Here is a 24349-nt window from a genome sequence, read left to right as displayed (position 1 = left end):
GAGGCTTTGCCAGATTGTTTTCTTAACACTTCTCTGAACCTTTCCACCAGCACTTCCATGTACTTACAAACCAAAAGTATAAAGTGGTTGCAGCAGAATGCTCCAGAGGAAAAGAAAACCTTGCTCAACAACTACTCAAGTCAAGTCCTGACTTCTGTGGGTCACAGTTATAAAACTTCAATATAATGCTTCAAATCATCACACTCCTGCTGCACAGCCTCTGGACAAGCATGGTTAGCTTTCATTGCTGTTATCCCCCCACTGCTGTAGCCTGCTCTTCCCATAGACTTATCCCACAGATTTGTAGCTGCAGAATGAGCTTAATTTGGTAACTAAGCTTTATGCTTGCATCAAGTAATTTGTCCAATGATGAGCTCATAGTGCTTCACAGTAAGCTGGAAGCTAAGTGTACTCCTGTCGTAAATAAGCACACTCAAAATACCATAACACTGAAGTGCTCACAGCAGACATACAGCATATTAAGTCTAGAGATAGAAATTATTATTACAGACTTTAAGTCGAGTCAGTTTTAGCCCATTTTTTCTTGGGATCTATGAGTCATCACCTCTGTAGAGTGTGAAAAAGTCGAACTGTTCAAAGCAATATGCTGCTTCATTGAGTGCTATTTATATGAATCATGGCACTACTGCATGTGGTGGCCAAAAGATTTTTTTAAATTAATTTCATGAGCAGGAGGACAGGTGCAGCAGCAGCAGCACACTGATATCAGAGCTGTAAAGTGGGATGAATTAAAAAGGTTGAAATGAGGGAAGAGCAGTTGTCGTGGCAGATAAAGTCAGGAACTAATCAAACAAGCTTCTCTCTGCTGTTCTTGACTTCTAGTAAGTTTACAAACTGCCATGCTTCATGCACTGGTTTTGGAAGAGGTGACAATGCAGAATTCTCATTCCTTGATAATCCAAGTGGCAAATGCAAGATTTAATCAAGGCAGAGGAACTATATGAAAACTTTGTAAATGAAAAATGTGACGAAATATCAACAACCTTTTTCAAATGCCTAAGACAAAACACTGAAGTGACAAAACTGACGTCATTTAACCACAACTGTGACTGAAGTCTCTACAATATCACTGAAACAACTTAACTGAAGCACTTCTCTGTGGCTTTTTCCACAGCATGCGCAACTTGAAATCAGTTCAACAAAATCCACTTTGACGTATAAAAGGAGCTAATGGTCTACTTGCCAAACAAGGACAGGTTGAGAAGAAAAAGAAATCAGTGCCCCTGATTGGTGTCACAAAATGAAACAACAAAGACACAAGTTCAAATTTCTTTATCTTGCTGTGGTTAGTAAATATGCAAATGAGTTTACAATGAAGCACATTTGTACTGTTATAATTAAATTTCTTACTTGGCATGCAATAAACTCTATGTGAATATTTGCAGTGTGTGTGAGTATGTGTTTGTGCGTGTCTGTGTGTGTGTTTCTTTCCACTGTGCATATCATTAACAAATTTCAAGACACATCCCTGGGGAGCTATATTCACTCTCACTGGACCACTCTCAAGCAAGCTATGCAACCAGCCTGTTGGCTGGCGTTCAGCAGCACGCCACAGCAAACTGTTTATCACTTCTAATGAACAGAAAAGTAAATGGAACTATAAAAACAATTTGATGCAAATACAATAATTAAGTTCATTACCTTTTTGGATGGTACAATCCACCAGTGTAAATCTGATTCATGGCAGCAACACAAATGACACAACTGTTCAAAGTTCATCAAAAGGCTAACAATAGCAATTCTTATAAAAATGTAAACACCAATTAATCCAGATGATTAAGTACTACTAACATTTCTTAATTTCATTTTAAAAATCAGTAGATTCCATAATTTCTCCCTTTTGATGCTTCTTATATCAGAACTAAAACTGAGCTATTTGCCATATTTGTGAAAGAAATTAATGTCAGCATGAAACAGGTCACTAGTGTAGATTTTAAAGATATTTAACATTTTTCTTCGAGGCAGAAGAAAAACTGCAGTTATTAAAATCCTTTAAGATGCATCACCACATCCAGCCAGAGCTCCAGTAATAATGGTGAATAGGCAGCAGTTCAGTGCAATGATAATGATGATGCTCAGTTTCCATTTCACAAACCTCAAACAGGTTGAATATCAGTCAATGCTTGCCTGGGGTTAAAACTGCACCAGGAAACAGAAACATTCAATAATTTATTAGGAGCAGCAGGAGTTTTCTAATCAGTAATGGAACTAATAGAGCAGAGCTGAATAGAGACAGTCAGCCAGGGCTGGATGTGTGTTTGGACTCTGCTTTTCCTACAGACCCTCACGGCCTGGTGAAATGTAAACACTACCACACAGTTTGGCCCTTCTCCCATGCAGCACCACAATATTCTGGGTCAGTGTCCCTGCTGTTAGGCCACAGTGCCACCATCGTTTGACACAGCACATGTGCAACCAAAGCATGCAACAGTTTATTGGGGCCAGTGGGAAAGGGGGCATCGCAGTTGCAGCCAGCCAATCACAAGCATTCCTGATTCAGAGCCATTGTTTTGCTTGGACTTGCTCATGATCAGGCGAGTGTCTGCTAGCCAGCTGGGAAAAAGTTTGAGAACAGACCAAAGATTGCATATAATCAAAGAATCCAAATGTTATTTTCAAAAGTAATCCAAGAGCCTGATATTGGCCAAATCGCTTATATTGGTTTGTCTAACCTTTGAGAGAGTGTGTGTGTGTGTGTGTGTGGGGGGGGGGGGGGGTGCAGAGCAATATCATTATGTATTATGCTCCGTGTGCTCAGGGGCAATCAATGCTTCATTTCACGGGAGTCCTTCTGGGGGAGAGGTGGCTCAGAGGAGGAGGAAGAGAAATGGCTGAGTGGCAGTGAGATCGACAGCCGCAAAGATAGACAGCACGAGTCTCCAGTGTCGAGCTGAAGCCTGAGCCCTGTGGGAGAGTCGGGATGACGATGACACTGAGGAGCTGCTGACAAGCTGGAGGCCCCACCTCCACCCACCCCCCCACCCCAAAGCTGTTCCTAGCACTGCAGTTACAAGACCATTTGAGCAGCAGTGAGAACAGGGCAACCACAGAGAGAAGCACTCCACTGTGACACTGTATTCTAATGTATTGACTGCGGGAGATGTGATGAGCGACGGAGCATTTATGCCGACACTGTACTCTATATGTGCACTACTGAGAATTTTTTTATAGGCTGCAGAGCCAGCAGTAAATCACTTTCACTGCATGTGGAGCTGTGCCAGCTGCCTTATCTAATGTCAAGTGCCTTGAGGGCACGCAACCAAACACTTTCCACTCGGTAGGGAACATGAGATTACATGGACACAGATTAAGCACCTTTTTTTAAAGGTTTTAAAAATATAACAAAGTAATTCTGCCATAAATGTGAAGTTTGCAGGGAAGTTGATGGTGGAAATATCCTTATACAATACTGACATACTGATGTGAGTTATCAACGGACATGAGTCAAAGTTTGGAAACAGCAGCTAACCAGTCATTACTAGTTTCAACTTGACAAGAGATAGTGAAGATGAGTACACAACAACTCCAATAATGTTGCTGCAGTCAGGTTTGTCTGGTAAATCCAATAAGGCTGAAGCATAAAGACAGTCCTGGATTAATAGCTTAAAAACAACACAGGAGTTGGAACAACTGAATGGATTGATCCGTTTAACTGATGCCGTGTCTCCTGGTGAAAGTGGACAGACTGGCAGCAAACAAATCACCAGTGTGTGTGTGTGTGTGTGTGTGTGTGTGTGTGTGTGTGTGTGTGTGTGTGTGTGTGTGTGTGTGTGTGTGTGTGGTGATGGAGGGACATCAAATCAGCCTTCTGTCTTTTTAATGACAAATAGAAAAATACACTTTTTATGCATTTCTATGCAGCATTTATATTTAACAAAGTAATAATCAAAATTACTCATTATATTCAGTAATTATCATATATTTAAATGCTTGATAGGTAACCTTTACCTTTCTATGTGAAATGAAGTGCTAGGCTTCTTCACTTTATAATCAAGTAACTATTACAAGCCTAAAGATTCTTAAAATATCAGTTTATCAGTTATCTTATAATCATAAGATTTTGCCTGCTGTATTCAGTTACCCTGATTATTATTGCATTGACATTTTTCTATAAGAATAATCCATGCTGATTAAATAAAGGTTACAAATGCTGCAAGTTATTTTTGTTGTGAAAAGACATGAATATCTGTTCATTACACAAATGCACAATAAGCTACGATATGAAAATAACTCCACATACAGACTGATCTGAGAGTCTGTCCATGTCAGATTGTTTTGCTGCCTCACACAAACAACAGTAGCAACATATTTCTGGAAGCCAATCTCCAGCAGCTGTAGCTGCCATACAGAACGCTGATTGTTTCATCTCAGAGCTGAAATGGAGGCTAAACACTATGCAACTTGAAACTGAAACCAAACACAAAAAATGGACCAACAAAGAGTTGACATTTGACAATGGTGTGGTCTAAAATGTAAAAACATACAAAAAAATCTTACTCGCTCAAATAAGTGTGTACAGGTCCTTGTCTTTGTAAAGGTAAAACTGATATATTTTCACTGTTCTGTGTTCTCACATCGTATAATACATTACAAAAACTCATAACAAGGAATACAGTAGTGCCACTGTATGCACAAGCTAATGCAGGACAAAAGAATTACAATATCCAGTCATTTTTTCCATCATCAAGACACTGGTGAAGTCCTTCTCACACCTCTGAATGAAGGAAACCTTTACCTTCTAATACACAGAGAGGATCAGACAGCTCAACCAGGAGTGATGCTGCAGAGCAGATAAATGAGAGGGTGCAGGATAACTGCTCTTAGATTCACAGAGGGCGGAAACCTTGTAAATGAAACCGTGTAGGCCGAGACATCCAGGCATCCTGGCTTGTGGAAATCACTCTGTCACTCAGACGACTGACTCACCACCAGCATTTCAAACCCAATGGATATGACGAAAGAGGCTTAAACAGCACTAACACACTCAGTCTGTGTAATTGGCAGCCTTAGGTTATTACAGCATGCACTGCGGGGAAACTACATAAACAGGAGAAAACACAGCAGACTATTGTGAAAAACATAATACCTTATCATGGGGTCTGCTTGCTGAGTGATAAGGCCTGTGTGGATAGCCAACGGGCTGCTTCCACTCACTGCTTGTACAGTACAGCTGATACCCTGCTATTAGCTGGCAAAACTAAATCCAACCAAACCGTGCCTTGCTAGAGAGATTGTGTGTGTGTGTGTATGTGTGTTTGCTAAAGCATTATAGTGTGTGTGTGTGTGTGTGTGTGTGTATATGTGTGTATGCTTCATGCGCATGGGATGTGCTAAATCATAAGAGCACCTTTTGTTTCAGTGTAAACCTGCCTTTTACAAAACTCCTGCACATTTTTAATGAAAACACACTGCCGGGGGACGGAAGTGTGTCCTGGTTCAGGTGAGCGATACACCGGAGCCCTGAAGGGTCACACAGACAGTCCGTCAATAGCCCTGCTACCCTGACCTGCCTCAGCTGTAATGAGAAGTGTCAGGAGGCTCAGGCAGGGCTTAACAGCATTTCTCAAGCAGTGCAGCAGAAAGATCAGAGGAGCTCCCAGCAATACATGCCACGTTTCACCTAATAATCAACTAAAATATCAGGCTTTCATCAAGTATTCATTATCATTAAATTGGCTGGTTGCTTTTTCATGTTTGCCAATTAGTCCCAGCTTCTTTATTTGACATTACTGCCTGTAGCACACAATAACAATCATGATATTCATAGCCATGCCACGCTAAAATATAATTTATCCATGAATCCTCTCCTGTTCTGATTTTGAAGAAATCTAGTTTTCTTAATTGGATCACGGGATTTTTTGGTTTAAAACAAGTTTTCAAAAAAAATAAAAATTCTCATAGAAAAGACTGGAGAGATTTTGTGTTTCGTACAAAATAATAGGAAACTAATCACCATGTAATTGTCATATGATGCCAGCACAAGAAGCTGATGCTACTGACCCTAAAAGATAATCATGTGATGTGATCAAATAAGAAGAAGAGGAGGAGGAAGAGCAAGGATAGTGATTCATAGTTGTTTTTGTGAGTATTTATAAGGAAGCAGTATTGACTAAGTAAACAAAACTGTCAGGAGAAAAGTGCTAAAGAAACTAATGAACAGAATGTAAATCAGTTATTGTATTTAGTTGGAGATTACACTACTAGTCTGTGGTTGTTGTAATGAAAGCATAAGCAAAGTCCTTCTTAGGAGGACCACATATCCATGGTGGCTTTCCTCCTTAAGATGTGCTGTTTGTGGATGTGATGTTGTGGGATCTGGCTCTCTCTTCTCTTCTCCCTACAGCAGAAGGCGCATGAGCTGAATAGCACTTACTGAAAACAATACAAGCCCATGTTTTCACTTGGAGAAGAGAGATCCAGATCCATCTGGCTTTCTGGAGCATAGCTGTGTCTGCTGTACACACTTGAACACATACACGCACGCACGCGCGCGCACGCACACACACACACACACACACACACACACCTGTCAGACTCTTTTCACTCTGATACACCATGATGTATATTTACATTTTTCTAACAGTCTTTCTTCCTCATATTCTCACTCATATCCACAGTCACACATTTGTACATACACATGCACCGGGCTCACACGCATTACACACATGGACAGATGGATCGTAGTTATCCACAGTTAGCTAACCAAACTCTTCAGTTAAATTAGGGATGTACACTTCAACAAACTGCCTTCATTTATTATTGGAAGTGCGAACAATCAGTAATCAGTTAATTGTTAAAAAGAATACTAATTAGAAAGTGCAGTATAACATTGGCAAGCTACTGGCTACTGGACCAGAATCACATGAGTTAATTTGCTATTTCTGCAATAAATTACATAAACATGATTCAAATTATTCTAACCAAAATAAATGAGCACAGCTTCCATAATGAAGCCTCATTGTAGATAACATAAATGACTGTATGTTACATCTACATAAAGGGCTCCAGCCTCCAACTGCAAATATCTTACACTGATCTTTCAACAACACACTACTGGTTTTTTTGAAGATAATAAGCAAACCTCAGCTACATGATTGTCATGAGACAAACGCTGTTTGGTCAGTGTAACATTAACTAGCCCAGCTGCTGAAAACAGCTGTTCAGGTGGAACAGATGTTTCACAAATACACACAATCCAACTCTACCAGCTGCAGGAGTTCTTCAATATTTCAGGACTTAGGATTTTTGGAGAGCACTACTCGTCCTGAACATTAGCATAGCAGCAGTGTCCTCCGCTGTCGAACGTACAGCTCCTCAGCCTGCGTTAGCTTGACTCGCTGGATCTGCTGAGGCTTGTAGTTTGACATGAGCGTGAGCCTCTGCATGAGCCGCAAGATGACAACTCGCTGGGATTTTTACTGTGTTACTTTGTGTTGCAGTCGTCAACTGACACACTCAGTCAGAGGGTTAAGCTAGCTTTCAGGCAGCTACAATGAGCTCAGCAAAGCATTCATTTTTCATCTATAGAGCGTAGAGGAAGGGGGACGTTAGTTTATTTCATGTGTGCGGCCAATACATTATTATGCTGACGCAGTGTGAGCTGCAAATCTTCTTCTTTGACAGTTAATATATTTCTAATCAGTTAAATCATCATCAGTGATAAACTTAGTGGTGCTAAGTATCAGTGCCTATTTAACAGAGTTAATAAGTCAAACATTGTAAAACTCTGCTGCAGACAAAGAGGTGAAACATGTTCTCTACTCTAGTCAGGAAGGTGGATCAAAGATCTTGGGAAAAAGTCAACACTTTATATGTTAAGCCTGTGCTGACATTAACGTTTGTAAAGGAAGAAGGAACATTTGCACACTTCATTGTCCACACACACACACACACACACACACACACACACACACTCTCTCCAGGCATCGCTTAAAGGAACAGAGAGTGTAATAACACAAAAATGTTTATGTATTATTCACTCTGGCAGCATTTATGGGCTCGTGATGACATAAATAGAAACAATCACATATGCAGAATAACGAGGTGATGAATGACAGGCCTAAACCATTAGCTACAAGAATTTTCACACTCACATACACAACATAAACACACAGCCCCAGACAAAGATACACATGCTGCTCTCCCCTCACGATTCCACCAAACCTTGTCAGTAATTCCCAGGAAGAGTGTTTTTCACAGGATTCATGCCTTTCAAATGCAGCATTACTGTGAATATTACTCGCTCCTTCCTCCTAAGCCCCGACGTTCATGCTTAATATTCCAGCCATGTAAACATTAAACTAGGTATAGCTTGCACCTTCATTCTCCATCATAGAAAATGATAACAGACAGTAACTGAAGCTGTTGTAGGACTTGTACTGAATATCTATGTCAACATCAGTGAATATCACTCTACATCAAATCATCTAAATAATCATTTTGAGCTCTCTTTTCTACGTGGGACCTGACATCTTTATAGGGCTCTCTAGACCTGTCATGAACATCTATAATCTCTGTCAATGTTTTTGTTTTAAAAACATATACTCAGTCAATCCATTAAAGAACATTATAGAGAATTATTTCTGTAACTCAAACGGATGTCAATTATTGAGCCGCAAGCCCTTAACCTGTGTAAAACAGTGACTCCCAACAAGGGGGACTTCAGCAGTCATAGAGGAGTACGTGGAAAGATTGTAGAGAATCTCAGCTAATTTGGAAAAAGATAAATAACATTACAGATTACTAAACCGCACTAACCACTACATGTGGTGAGGTCTAAACAGTTAGCTTAAAGTAATGCATAAATGGTTGAAATAGCTGAAAATGATGAATAAATGGTGGAATACATAACTAAATGTATCAGATAAATGACTGCAAATAGTAGTTAGCTCAAGGTATTAATCCCTATAGGTAGAAGTGATGGATAAACGGTTAAAAAAGGCTAAAAGTCATGAATTAATGGTTAGTTCCAACTGCACAAATGACCACACTGACCTAAACAATTGTTGTTGCTTTAGATAGTAAATAGTTTAAATAGCATTGGTTTAAAAATCAATTCAAACGATCAAAAGTATCATGATATGTGGTGTTATAGCAGGCAGGGCTGTGAAGGTACATGAGGCTTAACAGGTTGGCAAAAACTGATTTAGATGTAAAATGTAAAAGCTTAAATGGCGAGGCCGTATTAAACAGGTTCTAGTTGGACTATATGCCCAAATTTCCACTGGGTAAACTCTCAAATGCCACTTCCAAAAGCCAATGTTTCCATCTGCTTCAAAAGTGATCAAACAAAATGGATGGCCTAAAACCATTTTCACAGTGGATGCTGATGAGTGCATGACATGGCTAAGTGAAAATCTGTATCTAATGGATCTGACTCTCATCTAAAGCCATTTCAGTCCACATAAACCCTCCTACTGAGCATCTAGAGCAGTTAGCTCCACAGGCAAAGGCAGGGGGGATGACATCATACTGAGACACGGCCATGAAGCCTTTAATTAGTATTTCAATATCATTTGACCTGGAAAAGATGTAACTGCATCCTGTGCTACACAGCCAAGCCTGGGAATAACCAAGGTGCTGTGAGCAAAGCAAATAGTCTGGTATTAGCTACTGTGATTTATGCCAATTTTCTAAATATTGCAAAAAGCATGTGATTATGGATTTTAGTATGGCATTCAGGCTAGTGTAAACAATTCTTTAAAAAAAAAAAAAACTGAAGCAGTGCAGTTATTGAGCAAAGCTTATCTGAGAGTGCAGGAATGGAAGCAGATGGAAATGGAAACAGTGGTGGGTTGGCTCAGTTTGAAGGAAGGATCAGAGAAGAGAGGGGGGATCAAAGGTTCAAAGCTGCAGGTACAGATCTCAATAGGGCTCTGTCCGCAAGTCCACAGGGCCCATGGTGCAAAGACACATACACACACACACACACACACACACACACACAAACATGCATTCCTAACTGCAGTCTATTAGAATGCACTGTGCAGTTAAGCATGAAAAGGGTCTCCTCTCAAGTAGAAAAAAAAATGTCCAAATGCATCATCACGGGGGCCATTACACACAAAAGAGAGAGTATGACTACGGCCATGGCTCTACTTCAGAGATGGCATTTTACAATCAGCCTCTGCAAACATTTATCTTTTTTCCCCTCACATCTGTCACTGCAACCTGCCAGAATAAAGACAAAGATGAAATGGAAAAGAAAATGGCCCGGGCTCAGCGAGCTGGTGGCACACAGAACAGGGAAATGTATTTTTCTCAACTGAGGCGAGTCAATTATATTAGGCCGGGGATGTGATTTGCCTCTGTGCTAATACTTGGATAAAGATACACAGTGATGTCGTTTCAGAGCTGTGTGCTACATTAACAAGTGTCAGGGAGACTTAGGTCTTAAAGAGGTGGAACCATTAATCCAATGTTCTTCAGCCACTCCCAGTGTGCCATTAGCCACAGATTAGCCCTTAATGTAGACATAAGCTGATGGAAGACTTGTGTGTAAACTAGTATTGGTTGTCATTTATGAATCTCAGCAACAACAGCACTCAGTCACTCAGTCTTTGCAAACACAGACTATAGACAAAAATATTCCTCCTTTCTCGCCTCGGACAAATTGTCTATTGCAAAATGCACATTGCTTTTTCAACTGCTTATTCAAGCTCTCAATGTAGTAAAAGAGCCCTTGAACTGTACCAAAACAGAACAGAAACTATGTTTTAAAAAGCGACAGGGCTACATATTTCTATGTAGCATTCCTGAGATTTCAATAATTCAATACAAAAATAGTATCCATGACCTTAAGTTCAAACAATTCTTAAATTCAGTATAAAAACACAAACTCTCTGGATTCTCAACATTTCTCACAGCTCAAGCCCGCACAGATCACTGCAGCTACAAGTGTGGATAAAGAAGCAGAGCACCATTGCAAAATGTCTGTATCGAGTTTGGGTGAGAGTGTAAAAACTGATCACCCCCTCCTCATTCCCCGCTCCGAGATCCCATAGTCCCATTCCTTCTGCCTGTACGTCAACTCCGAACATTGATGCTGCTTGTTGCACATCTCCCCTGCTGCCGAGCTATTTGTTTTGCCTGAGTTCATACGAATGCGTCAGTGTCAGTTTCTCCCCCAACGAATGAGATGAGGGTGTCGGCATTGGGCACGTGACTCAAGTGCTTCTGAGCTGAACCACACATCATGACATCAATCAAAGCCTTTCTACTTTGAATTTTATACATGAGCTGTGTTTTATAGCTCTGTTAGCTATATATGATGAATTCAGACTTCTCCTTCTCCCCCAAACAGACTGCTTCCTTCCTTAACTTCAGATCTAACATTTGATGCAAACCTTAATTTCTGCTTTCTGTATGTGCCAAAATGTACCTGTAAACACGTCTCGCTTTGGGTCATCAGATGTTAATTGGATCTTGGGTGGATTTACACCTGGATTTTATGGCCTGCTCTTCTACGTAGGTACAGTGCAATCATCCAGGACACGTGTTAGTGACAGGTGGAAAGGCTGTCAAAGTACCAACGGAGGCAGGAAAGTAACAAATCTGCCAGGAGAGATGACAGCTGAGTTGTAAAGTATGTAACACGGCCCTGCAATGCAGACAAAGTTAGTTTAACAGATTAGTCTGCATCTATGGCAAAAATGTCCCACATCAGCACAGGCCATGGAGCACCACAACAACAGAATAGCTGCTCGAGTGGTCGATTAGACAGCCAAGGTACTGAATGTACACTGGTAGGAGATCAATAAAGTTTTAAACAGCGCTCTGGCTCAGTTCACCTCCCAATGAAAGACCTCCTCAAGTACTAAAATAACTGCACACCCACAGAAGACAGACAACACAATCTGATGAGTATCTAAACATTAGTGTACACGTGTGAGTTCTTAGAATTCATCATCCACAAATCCCGAAATAACAGATGATGGGTTTTTTTTAAACACCCAGAGATGACAGCTTACTTCATTAATGTGTCAGTCACTGGGCTGTCACAGCACATTAAAACATACCATACATCATACTCTGACACTTCTAAAATGCTGCAAAATGAATAACTGCCATTACTGCCAAAAGACTGGAATAAATACATGTGTGGAAGGTGGAAAATCGTTTTAAAAAGGCTGAAAAAGTGATATTATTCACTAGACAGAAATGTCCGTCAAGGCAGCTTAGCACAAGGGGAGCCATGATGAAAAGTTATTCATCAACCTGCATTCTCACAGAAACAAAGCTGGCTGGTTTGATACTTATGTGTCTTAATTATTTGAAATGCCAGTTTTTTTTAACATTCTTTTGGAAACAAGCTGTCAATACATTTGATTTCACATTAGCCTCTTTCTTACAATGAAGCACCAATCAATGTGTTCCTCTCTGCCTGCACTTACAAGTCCTCCTCCAGGCAGACTTCTGAGGGCTGTGCCAAAGAAAATCAATTGTTTTTGAAATGCTGGAAAGCCGACAGCATCATCCCACGAACAGCATACAAGAGGAGAAAAATGCCAGACTGTTAAACTGTAATTCATCATCTCCATTTGGCCATATGTGAGGAACACCCTTTGTTGACTTAATTACTGCAGTTGAACCTCTCAGCTAAGGCCAGAGACCTGTCCTTTAACTCCTGCTCCACTTCAAATGTCAATAGTCATTAATTAGCTAACCATTATTTGCTATTTTAAAGTCTGACAACTCATCAATGAACCTATTATTGCTCTGTTGAACTCCTCACTCCATACCACCTCCACCTTCCACCCACGTGCCCCGATGACTCAGCTAAATCCATGAGGTATGATGCACCACCGTGCCCCAGTTTGAATGTGTCACATCTCCACGGACAGTGTGGGTGTGACAGATGGGTGTGAAGCGGGTGCCTAAAATTAAATAACTGATGGGCGCAGCAGAAATCAGAAATAGAAACTGACACTTAATTGAAAGCAACAAGGTGCCGGCGGTGCATCAGTGGTGCTGAAATGAAATGTAAACGGCAGGAAAAAGCACAGACAGGATTTCCACAGCTCTTATGAAAACATTTCTCCTCCAGCACACATGGTTTATACATATCCCCCTCTTATGGACTTTTTGTCAGTGTGATGCGAAGCCCGAAGTGAAAGGTTTTAAAGTTCTTTTGTGATCGATTGACTATCTCTTCGCTCTCTGGTGGTCAGCTGCCTACTAGCTGCTGTTTGGTGCAGTTAGGCATGACATGACAAATCCAGTGCTGGTACACAACCTGATGCATTATTTATAACACCAGCCAAAAACTGGTTTAGCACATTATGTTTGGTCTTTTTTTTACTCTAGGCTGCAAGAGAAGGGAATTTGTCAGGAAACTGTGCCACAGGAGAAACTGACGGTCGTCTTAGTAACTGCACCTCCTGCCTAAACAAAGCTAATGTATCGCAAAAGACTGACAGAAACAAATGAACGTACACTGGTAGCTTTTTGTGGCCAAAACAGAATTGTTAATGATATATTGGCTCACTTTAATGTTTTTTAAACACAGACACATAAACAATCTTGGTACAGATCCTGGAGATTTGTTTTGTTAGACAACTGCGACCAGGATAACTTACTGCGCTGGACAGTTTACAGTGTAAAGATCAATCTTGGTCTCAGTTGGACAAACAATGTAATGGAGACAATGATTATAGATTACCTCAAAACTAATTGGCATTTCTGGACTGTGGCTTCTTGTAGCTTATCAGACGAAATGTTGACCGGTACCGATATATGACCTGCTGTCAGACCATTCATCTGTCTGGCTCTGATCTAAAGATGATATCTTTGGCAAATCAGAGAAACCACAATCACTGTGGCCATCCATAAGATTCATGGTTAACTGAGCGAAAACCCATCACATCATGATAATTAATGAAGAACATTAGTTTCCAAACTGAAAAAAAAATCCAGAAATGTAAGACCCTGCTATCCCAAAATATACTTAATATTTTTTGTAGAAATAAAAAAAAAAATCTGTAATTAGGGGATTAATTATCAAAATCTCTTTGATTTATTTCATTTTTATAGTAATGAAAGTAACTGTTCAACACTGCAGACCTCAAACTGCTTGTGTCAGCTCTGCACGTCCATCCCAACACTAGGCTGCTCTCCCAGTCTTGCCCATATGTGGTGTTGTGCAGTTATGTGCCCAGTTCCATTCTCTACACTGTGTGTGCATTAGGTGAATCTGTTGTCTTCTGTTTTTATGGTGTGTAACAAATTAAGTTAGAGAGGGAAGTCATTTAGAGGAACAACAAAACCTGCTGGAGCTCTGTGGGGCACAGTGAATTAAGAAGTCTTTCCAGACCTTAAAATGCAAAATCAGAGAAGAACAGATACTGCAAATGTACTAATTTACACAGTATTGCTTTTGTGCTGTTCGTCGTATTATCACGGGCAGTCAATCATGTAATAGACTGCTGTTAACCTGCTGAGAAAGAAGATGAGATGTTGTTATTGGAGTCAAAAAACAGGAGTCAGTCTAGCCTTTAGGCGCAGTGTTAAACTTCAGTGAAAGGAACGTTGGGAAAGCAAAGGGTGTGATTGGACAGGAGCCTGATCAGGCCTGTATGTTATCGATGTGTGTGTGTGTGTGTGTGTGTGTGTGTGTGTGTGTGTGTGTGTGTGTGTGTGTGTGTGTGTGTGTGTGTGTGTGTGTGTGTGTGGTACAAAGATATAGACATCAGAGACCAGTAATTATGGGGAAAGAATGGAGCAGTAGGTTAACTAAGGCAACATTTTTAAATCAATTCTGGCCAGGAGGGGCAATGCTGAGGTTAGGGACCCCTTTCAAGTGAAATGGATGAAACACAGCAAAGGTTTTAGAGGAGAAGGCACTCAATAATTTAGTAATTTCTTCAAGTGCTGTAATAGGTTGTTTCTCAGACCTCTCTCAATAAAAAAACTCTACAAACCAACTTCTTCAGAAGGACAAGTGCTGCTGTGTACTTTTTATCTCAGTGCTCAATATGTTGTGTATGTATGTCCTTTCTTGCTCAATTTAAAGTGAAAGCGTTTAGGCTTGGGAAAATAAGTACATTGAGTTCAACAAGCGATAGTGGACAAATGGTCATAGGTCTACTGGGAACTGTAGCAAACTTCTATTGTGCCTTTGCACTACACTGTTACACTAATAAGCTAATAGTTAAAACATAAACACTTTTATATTAATCATATTATATTGTATATTAATACATCTACTACCCCTGAACTACAATGTACTCAGAGAAAACTTCAGGGCTTCAAGAATATTGAAATGCCTCAGAGCCAGATCAGAACTTCTTGCACTCTATACTACAGGCACCACAAAAGAAGATCAACCTAATGCTCATACAGAATGTGGTCTATTTTTCACTGCTAAACAGTTATTCTGAAGTCTTGCACTGTGTTCATATTTTCAGTTCCTCCAAGCATGAATAGCCTTCTTTGAGTTTTACTCAATAAGACACACAAGTAGAATGCTTTTCCTGGAAGTTACAGCCAAGATGGTGGATTTTACAAAGACTTTTTTGAAACTATACAAACATCAACTTACACAGGGTATATTTTAGCAGCATATTCTGTATCCTGCATGAATGAAAAGCAAATCATTGTTATATCATGACTTGGCTGTAGGTGAAGATTGTCTGAGGTCATGCTGATCAAAAGAACAAACAAACAGCAACCAGCAGCAATATACTTTCACACAGCTCATGGTCAAGTTTTATTCCTGAAGCAACTTCCTCTTCAGCAGCTCTTAACTAAAGCCCAACACGAGCAAGTTCACTCCAAACTGCAACACCAACAAGTAATCAACACAACAATATGCTGCACAACATCCACCAAAAGCAACTTGAGTATCTCAAGAGCCTCATCATGGACACTTCAGCCCTGAGACTGCTAAAGAGAAATGCAAAGCTAAGATATCCGCATGCACATGAAAAGCAGGCCCAGGAGCAGTGTTGCTCGAGCACTGTGGTGACAGATGGAGAGCACTCGCATACACCTCCAGGGGTCTAACCTCATCGGAATTTAACTTTACCCAGACAGAAAAAGTGCTACTGTGATATGTCCATCTATTCACAACATAAAGTCTTTTAATATGGTGTGGTCAAAAGATAACTGCAAAACTGAAAACGATGACACATTGGACGCATACATGTCAGAATTAGAGAATCAAGAGAACACTGAATTATTGTCCAAAAGTGTGAGGAAGCTGAAGTTTAATGTCATGAAAATAACGATTCGCTCAGCCACTCTTTGCCCTGCTCTCTCTCTATCTCTCAATCTCTCTCTCTCTCAGTCACAAACACATTGACAACAGACCGTCTGTTACAGTCAGACTGACCGTCTGGAGAAATCCCACCCTGTCAGTGAGCCTGTGGACTGTTCCTGTCTCTTTACTGCCCCTCTCTCTCTGTGCCTGTAATTCATGGTGCGCAAAGCGTGCTACATCTGCCAGGACTGGACTCACTGACCAATCGCAATAAGTAAATCAACCCTCACTCACCTGACCCAAGTCTGTGAGGGTTGTTATTTGTTTGACACAATGTGAAGCAGTGGAGCTGTGCATATTGTTCAGTTATTTATTTAAATTAAATTGTTTGCAATTAAAATATCATTCAATGATTAAGAAAGCCCCCCGTCTGTCAGCTACTGCTACAAATAGAATGCAACTCTGTGGGAAACTTTTGAAAAATACTGAACAAACTGAAATCCAATTATTTAAGCTATAGAGGCAGTGAAATGCAAGAAAAGCTTTAACAAGTCCTGTCCATAATTGAAGATTAAAGAAAAGAAGTACATCTCTCCACCTATCATTAAAAAATCTGACAGGGTGGATCTAGCTCTGAGAAGTCTTTGTGATACATTATTTATCAGTTTAAAATGCTTTCTATAAATTCAATATTCTGAGTCGTCAGAGGGGGACGAACAACAAGACAATCTTTCCTTACCTTAATTTTACTGAGGGAATGTTATAGATTTGTATCTGTTTAAGAAGCTCTCTGATTCAAGCTAAGTCATGATCTTAACACAAAAGACAGCTGCTAAGTAAAGTAGTTAAGTCTTTTATCACTGGCCTGTGAACAGTAGGTCTCATTCTCACTGCAGCTTGAAGTTTCAGTCACAAGCCTGACTTCAGCATTTAGGATCCACAGCATTTCATAAAACATAAACTTCATAAACAGTAGATCTATGCTGTTCTCTTTAAAGCAGAAACTATTAGTCCATTAATCTAAAACTATAATTTCCAAGTTCAACACTGAATCTTTAAACGGTAAATAATGTTTTATAACTAGCTTTACTACAAAGAGCTTGGTCTTTTTTAAATGCAGAGGAGTTTCAGGACTTTTCGCCTCCATTGTACTGATTAAATTTCATAGAGATATATATCAAGCAGAATTTAACTGCCCCAGTGCCCAGATACCACGGAGATGAAGCCGGCTCACTCAGTTTCATTTTTATTTTTTCCCCTCAAATGAATGAGAGAAAAGTTCATCTTTGTGAAGTCCCATAGAGACAATAATACAACAACGAAAATACACGGTCCTGTACTCAAAGACACTGCCTGTCAGCGGGTTAACGATTTTTTTTCCATTTAATTTTTGCTTCACGAAACACTGAAACTACCAACCGTGCATAAAAATGGACAAGTCTCTACACTGAAGCAACTACAATATCTACAGTAACTTACAAGGTTAGTGCACTAGGTTGTTTTTTTTCCATTATTACTATCTCTTGCCTTATTTCTTATTTACTTCAGTGATTAGATCAGGTCAAGCTTGCAGTATTGGCACGTCTGCCAATATTATTCATTGAAACAGCAAAACTGAAAACACCCTGTAATAATTCACCTGACCTGTGATTCTCCAGAGGAAACCATGTTTGGACTTTTGCTGAAAATAAAAATGTAGCAACAGCTTTGTTGGTGTTGGACTCATCCTGAGCACAGCTGCTCTGTTCCCAATGATTTCACTATAAAACGAAATCTGTGTGCATCAGCTCACCTGTTTACTGTGCAGGAAAGCATTTAAGTTAATACGACTAATGTAAGATCACAACGCCACGTCAGAGGATCTAAATAATTAATGAAGTTGCTGCTGCTGTGCCACGTGCGTGAACTGCACACTGCCCCTCTCTCAGTTTGGAAATACACGTATCGATCCTGCTGCTGTGCAAGTCAAAGAAAAGGAGCAGCCATTCTTCTCTTGTTTGATCAGTATGAGACTGTGTCTGAAAGATGATGTTTCAAGCCAATCCTGTGACACTGAGCTCTGACAGGGTCAGGAGGCGGAGCTCAGCTCTGGTGGGCTACAGCCCAATTAATCATTATTTATAGAATTCTAATTACAAATGTATTGAATATATACTGCTGTGAACACAGTAATAACAGAAGGTGACTCAAAGGAGTTTTTTAACATTTTGATGAACCCAGAGCTGCTCCCATCTGGATTCTGTTGGCTAGGACATGATTTAGTTTTCTTTCAGTGAATAAATCAAACTGAAAAGCGACAACAAGGATTCTGAAAAGTGAGAAGGATACATCCATTTCAACCCAACCACATTACATCCTCGCAATCAATTAATCATTCAGGTAATTTTTCAAGCAAAAATGACAAATATACTCTCATGTCCTTCTCTACAGTGTGAAGATTTGTTGCTCATCTCAGTTTAAAATCATTGTAAGCAAAGTATCTTTAGTATCTTTTTAAAGAAAAACATCTGAAGATGTCACGTTGGACTCTGGGGACTTTGTGATGTGCATTTTTTACTATTTTCTGACATGTCATAGACCAAACCATAAATAATCAGCGGACTGATAATAATAATAATAATAATAATAATAATAACAACAACAACAACAAACAGTACACAAATACAAAGAATCCTACATAGTCACAGACATGATAAAAGAAGCCATACTGAAATATACAGCAGAGTTCAGACCACATAAATCTGGACAAAACCTCTGTAGGGAGTAGCGATGGGTTCTAATCACTGGTTCTCTCATTTACGTTCTCTTTTTCAACTCTTTGGCCTCTCTCTCCAACACTAGCGGCATCAGCAAAGAAGAAAATAGATTAACGACATAACTAGGTGATATAAACAAGGGGCACCCGGGGGCGAGGGGGGAATGACTAATCGTTTGTTTAAGTATTTATTTACTGTCCTGCAAGGTAAAATAGGAACTTGAGTTGTTTCTGATGATTTGAGGAGAACTATGCTCGGCCTCAGCCCACCTCCGATGTTGCACTGTATTCTGTGACTTGTAGCAGTGCAACAGTGACTCTGCCTTCAGTTAACGGTAAGTGCATTGTGCAGCGAAACATCAGAGATTCAATTTAATTGATATTCACTGAACGCTGAAGTAAAATTAATATTATTTTCACTGTGCTGTTTTTATGTTAGCTTGTACGGCGTCTGTAGCTGCAGCACAGTCCCACAGTGAAGAGCAAATGTTGTTTCTCCTCATTCATGAATATGACAGAGAAAGGATTCAGATTCAGTAAGTGGATTCAGATTTGATAAAATGCTATGGAACCCGTTCCCTAAAGACAGCATGAGGGGCACTGGACCACGGTAGAACCACAACACCCGTAAGAAGTATTACAATTCAATATTACCATCTCCTTTCACTTCCCTCTGAGATGATACTGCATTAATAAGCTCTGTGACATTCTTACAAAAACAAATACCAGTGTGTGAACATATGCACTCACACACAAACACAAGTATAATTTGTTTTTCTCTTGCTTTACTTGAACTCTCTCTGTTTTTATTACACAGTAAACCACTTTGTGACAAGACTGTTTTGACTCCTAAATGACTGATTTGATATTAATTTAATCTGATACTGCAATATATTTTGATTTATTAGTCTGTTTTTCCACTCAGTTTACTGCAGTATAAGACTGAAACAATGTGGACGGTAATAAAATGTTAAAATTATGTCTACTAATATACACTCAGCTGTAAATCTGTTACAATCAGGCTGCCTAAAAGGGTACAGTTTTCAATTTTCAGTTAAATGCATTCAGTGTTTATAATTTGACTGGGTGACATAGCCAAAAATATCACTATTTATATAGTTTTTCACACTGATCAATATTCCGATTGATCTCAATTTAGATTTAACATAAACAAAGGGGAAGGACTTGCATTCCACATGTTTGTTAGTCCTTAAGGATACACAGAATATGTTTTAGTGAGCAACCTTTAAATAACTTGTTTGTTTACAAGAAAACTCTACAGGGTGCCTTTTATTCTGAAGTTCAAGAGGTATATTCAGTTTTGGATTAAATCCGAAATAAACCACAGGGTTTGTTATGGCTCTAAACTGGTTGATACTCTGAACATGACACATGATATAATATTTACACTGATTATGCTCATGTAAGGCTCTGCTGTGTGGTTAGACCATATGTCAGTAGTGGTGTAAAGCAAGTGTGTAAAGCTGCTCTTCTACATTTCCCCTGCATCCTGCATAAAGCTGAGGCAGCTGTTTCTGAAAAATGTTTCTGTCCAGGGGCTTTATACCTGGAGTCAACCACTGTCATTACAGTTGAAACCAGTTTTTTCCACCACTTTAACAGGCATTATGTCTTTTGCTATTACATATAAACTTGCACTTACTGCCTCCTTTTGAGCTCTTATCATATGGAGTAATGACTGAAAAGGCAGACACAAGCCACTGCTGCTGCGGTGTGACTGTCTAACTACCACAGGAGGCTTATTTGCAAGCTTGGGTGCTTGTGCTGCAGTTTGGGACCACATACTTTGGCTGTCTGTATACTCAGAGGGATGGTACCTTTGTGTTTCCCTACTTCGTCAGCACAGAGTGCCTGTATATCTTGCTACGGATATTGCTGCTGCTGTTTATCGAGCTTTGCAAACCCAAACCATTTCCAAATCTCTCATGTTGTGTGACCTCTCCACTATAATTTTCTTGTCTTGTGTAGATATCTGACTCTGTTCATGGTCACTCATTTTTATGTTTCCAAAGAGGTGTTTGGCCCTACACATGTCAGCTATGTAAACCTGTTGCTGTAGTCTGATAGGGTGATTGTGCAGATGAGGGTTGACCAAAAAGCAGAACAGATACAGTCGACCTAAATTATTCATCAGAATTTTTTTCCAGCTCTAATAGAACATCATACATGTTTTGATAATGAGCCCTTAAATTTTGACCACAATATCTGAGTAGTAGTCATTAATGTACTGACACAATATCTGGGAATGGGGCAGATAAGTAATATTATATTATATAACTAGGAACATGTCACAGAAAAATATCTGAGCCAAGTAACATGACGTATCTTTGCTTGTATGTGGCTGATCAATCAATCAATCAATCAGATGTAGTGAAATAACTAAATATTCATGAAAAGGGCAAACAACAGAGTTGAACAATGAAACTAAACTTTACAGTTCAAGGCAATTTTTTACGTTGTTTACTAAATGTATGTTGACCTTGCAAATTCAGACGCTACTGACTTTAAACTTTCCCACATTTATTTCTGAGTTTCCATCTAACTAGACTCAAACTGTGGTTTGCAGCGCTTTAACAGACAGAAGCACAAAACATCAACAGAGACAACAAGAGAAGGAAGGTCAATCAAAACAAGGAAGCAATGAAACGACACGCAGTCCTTGGCTGCTGAATAGAGTAATTCCTAATGAAAAATAATAGTAAAAAAAAACATTAAGACACTCTTGAGCTGTGAAAAGTGTTGATCTGACTAACAAAGGGATACAGTAAGGACAAGTGATACTGTACATAGCCTTGACATGGATCACACCAGTGAACAAGAGATTGGACTCACACTGCATACATTACGAAGTGCGAGTCAGACTGGGTTTTCCTCGGACAACTCCCCTTCTGACCTTGGGAAACTATTTTCACATCAACATCAACGTGAAACAAGATTAGAGCAAAAGCTAAAAGAAATAATGTATAAAATGTACGGTGCAAAATAAACAGTAATGGACAAGTAATTTTTTTAACAATAGCTAAAACCGACACAATCAGACAGCTAAAATATGACAAGAAACACCAGAGCCAAGAGGAGTCGGGAAAAATAATGAACGCTTCCATACAGGGTGCGGAGGTCCCTGAGTGGTTTCATGAGTATGAAAAGATCTGAATCAAATGCTATGGCCCTGGCAGACACCAAATTAACAGCTGTAAGAGATTTTGGAGCAACGTGTTCCACCATCATTTTGAAAACACCAAATGAGGAAAGATCGGTTCCAAAAATCTACACCAAGGAGCAGTGAAGCTGTTTTGGAGGATCGTGATGGCCCACCACCTTAATCTGTCACCCTTCTGTAAGTTATCATTATAGAGAAATGTAGCAGTTGTTCTGTGTGTAAAAAAATGCTTGCTCGTAGAAGTCATAATTCAGAACTATATCTTTGGAAGGCAGCCTGTGCCCGGTTTGCATTCCAAGCAAAATGAATAGCCAGCGCACAATAAATTACTCCCACTCTGAATAAACTGTTGTAACATGGATCAAATTGCTTTTTCACTGTGAAGCGTACAAAAGGCACAACAGCCACTACAGCCATAGCTGAACATCCCTCATCTGGTGTAACGCTTTGCTGGAAACTCTTGTGAAAACAAATCCAGAGCAGTACACACAACAACAACAGCCTCTCAGTGACACAGATAGTAATCTCTGGCTGCAGCACTACATTTAAAGCTACATCTGTTGAACTCCAGCTCACACACAACAGCCAAATATGCAAGCAGGAGCCAAAACACTGGACCAGCCCAGTCAGAGAGGCACTGAGCTGCACCCAATAATAAACACATTTCTGCACAGTGCTAAGTGATTTTCACCAGGATTTTCATGCAAAAGCAACACACACACACACACACACACACACACACACACACACACACACACACACACAAACACACACACGCTGGAGAAAGTTGAAGGGGCTACCACCTGTGGTTCAGCACTTACCTCCAGAGCCTCCAGGGTCACAAACCCAGTGATGGAGAAGCCATCGATGATGTCCTCCTCAGCGGAAGTAGACTCCTTTCGCTTTCTTCGCGGGGGTCGAGGGCGGGATGAGGAGGGCTCCCGGTCGCCCTGCTCTGAGTCAGAGGAGAAGCGAAAGACAGAGCCCTTAACATGGTTGTTCCTTATCCCATTTGATCTCCTCTCACGATCCCGCTCTGATCGTGACTTCCTCTTCTTGCGTAGACCACTAGATCGAGGGCCATCCATGTCCTTCATAGGAAACCTCCAAACAAAACACTCCTCTTACAGACAATCAAACTCTTCAAGGGCCAGACACTGGCACTGCTCAACCTCCACTCAAGTGAAAAACCCCTCAAGGAGAATCTCCACAATATCCAAGTGAATGTTATCAATGTATTAGATCCAGGGTAACCGTAGAATATCCGACAGATGAAGCCTTTTACAGGTAATGCAAAGCTGCATCGAGTCACCGAACCGAGCTAGGTTCCAAGCAAAGATCCCCAAAGGCAGTCCATCAAATCCTACGACAGAGGTGTAAAATGATCTATTAAACACGTTATCACCAAGCTGTCAATTCCGCCAGAGGAAAAGCTTTTCAAGTTAAAGCAAATGTCTGCTCAGTGAACATGTCCCGCCATGGTGAGTTGAGCAGGTGACGCCACATCTTTCTTCTCCAGGAACCTGCTCCTCTTACCCAAGGTCAGCAAACTCTCCCTCCTGCAAGATAGAGACACACAAAGAGAGAGAGAGAGAGAGCAAGCATTTGCAACATGTTCACTCAGCAAGTTCAAACTGTGCATTTAGTCAATGAGCCATTTGCCAAAAGGTGCAGCAAACTACACAAAGGGTTCTTGCCATTCCACATAATGCAAGATGAGTGTTTTATTAGGGAGGCTACAGTCTCTTCTGCTGAGAATACTGTGTTTTCTTACACTGCCAGGCCATTAAGCCCTGAGATGAGATGATTATGTGTTGTAAGAGCTCTTTTACTAGTGTCTCTGAAGCTTTTGCCAAGCTTGTAACTTAAACTATGTTTTTAATGATTAAAATTCCTTTAATTAATTGCGCACCAGATTTTTTTTTACTTTGCTATTTTGCGTGTTGAGTATTTCAACGTGAACTTGCTGTTGTTGTTGGCATGGTCACTGCTAATTTTAAGTGGCATAAAGAGAATGTATACAACAAAAAAAAGTGTGACAGTATCAGTAACATCCAGTACACTGGTCAGACAACAATAATTAAACTGATTGCTCTTGAAATAAAGCCTTAATCTAATCAAATTGTCTTAAGAACAGTAAGCTGTCACAGAATCTATCCTCCCACTCTGGCTACTCGTATTCATTTGCTAATTG

The 24349-nt window shown here is 40.1% G+C and overlaps 1 protein-coding gene across 1 annotated transcript in view; it reads right to left on the bottom strand.

Annotated features, from left to right (window-relative positions):
* Window positions 1-23243, bottom strand: part of auts2 (AUTS2, activator of transcription and developmental regulator) — a 307865-nt gene extending 284622 nt beyond the window's left edge. The window contains exon 1 of the mRNA XM_022745814.1: window positions 22977-23243. Coding sequence (XP_022601535.1) covers window positions 22977-23243 — 267 coding nt within the window. The remainder of the gene's footprint in view (window positions 1-22976) is intronic.
* Window positions 23244-24349: the final 1106 nt, after the last annotated feature.

Source organism: Seriola dumerili, unplaced genomic scaffold, assembly GCF_002260705.1.
Source record: "Seriola dumerili isolate Sdu_G_001 unplaced genomic scaffold, Sdu_1.0 BDQW01000091.1, whole genome shotgun sequence".
NCBI classification, from domain to species: Eukaryota; Metazoa; Chordata; class Actinopteri; order Carangiformes; family Carangidae; genus Seriola; species Seriola dumerili.
This window is presented reverse-complemented; position numbering and strand designations above follow the sequence as displayed.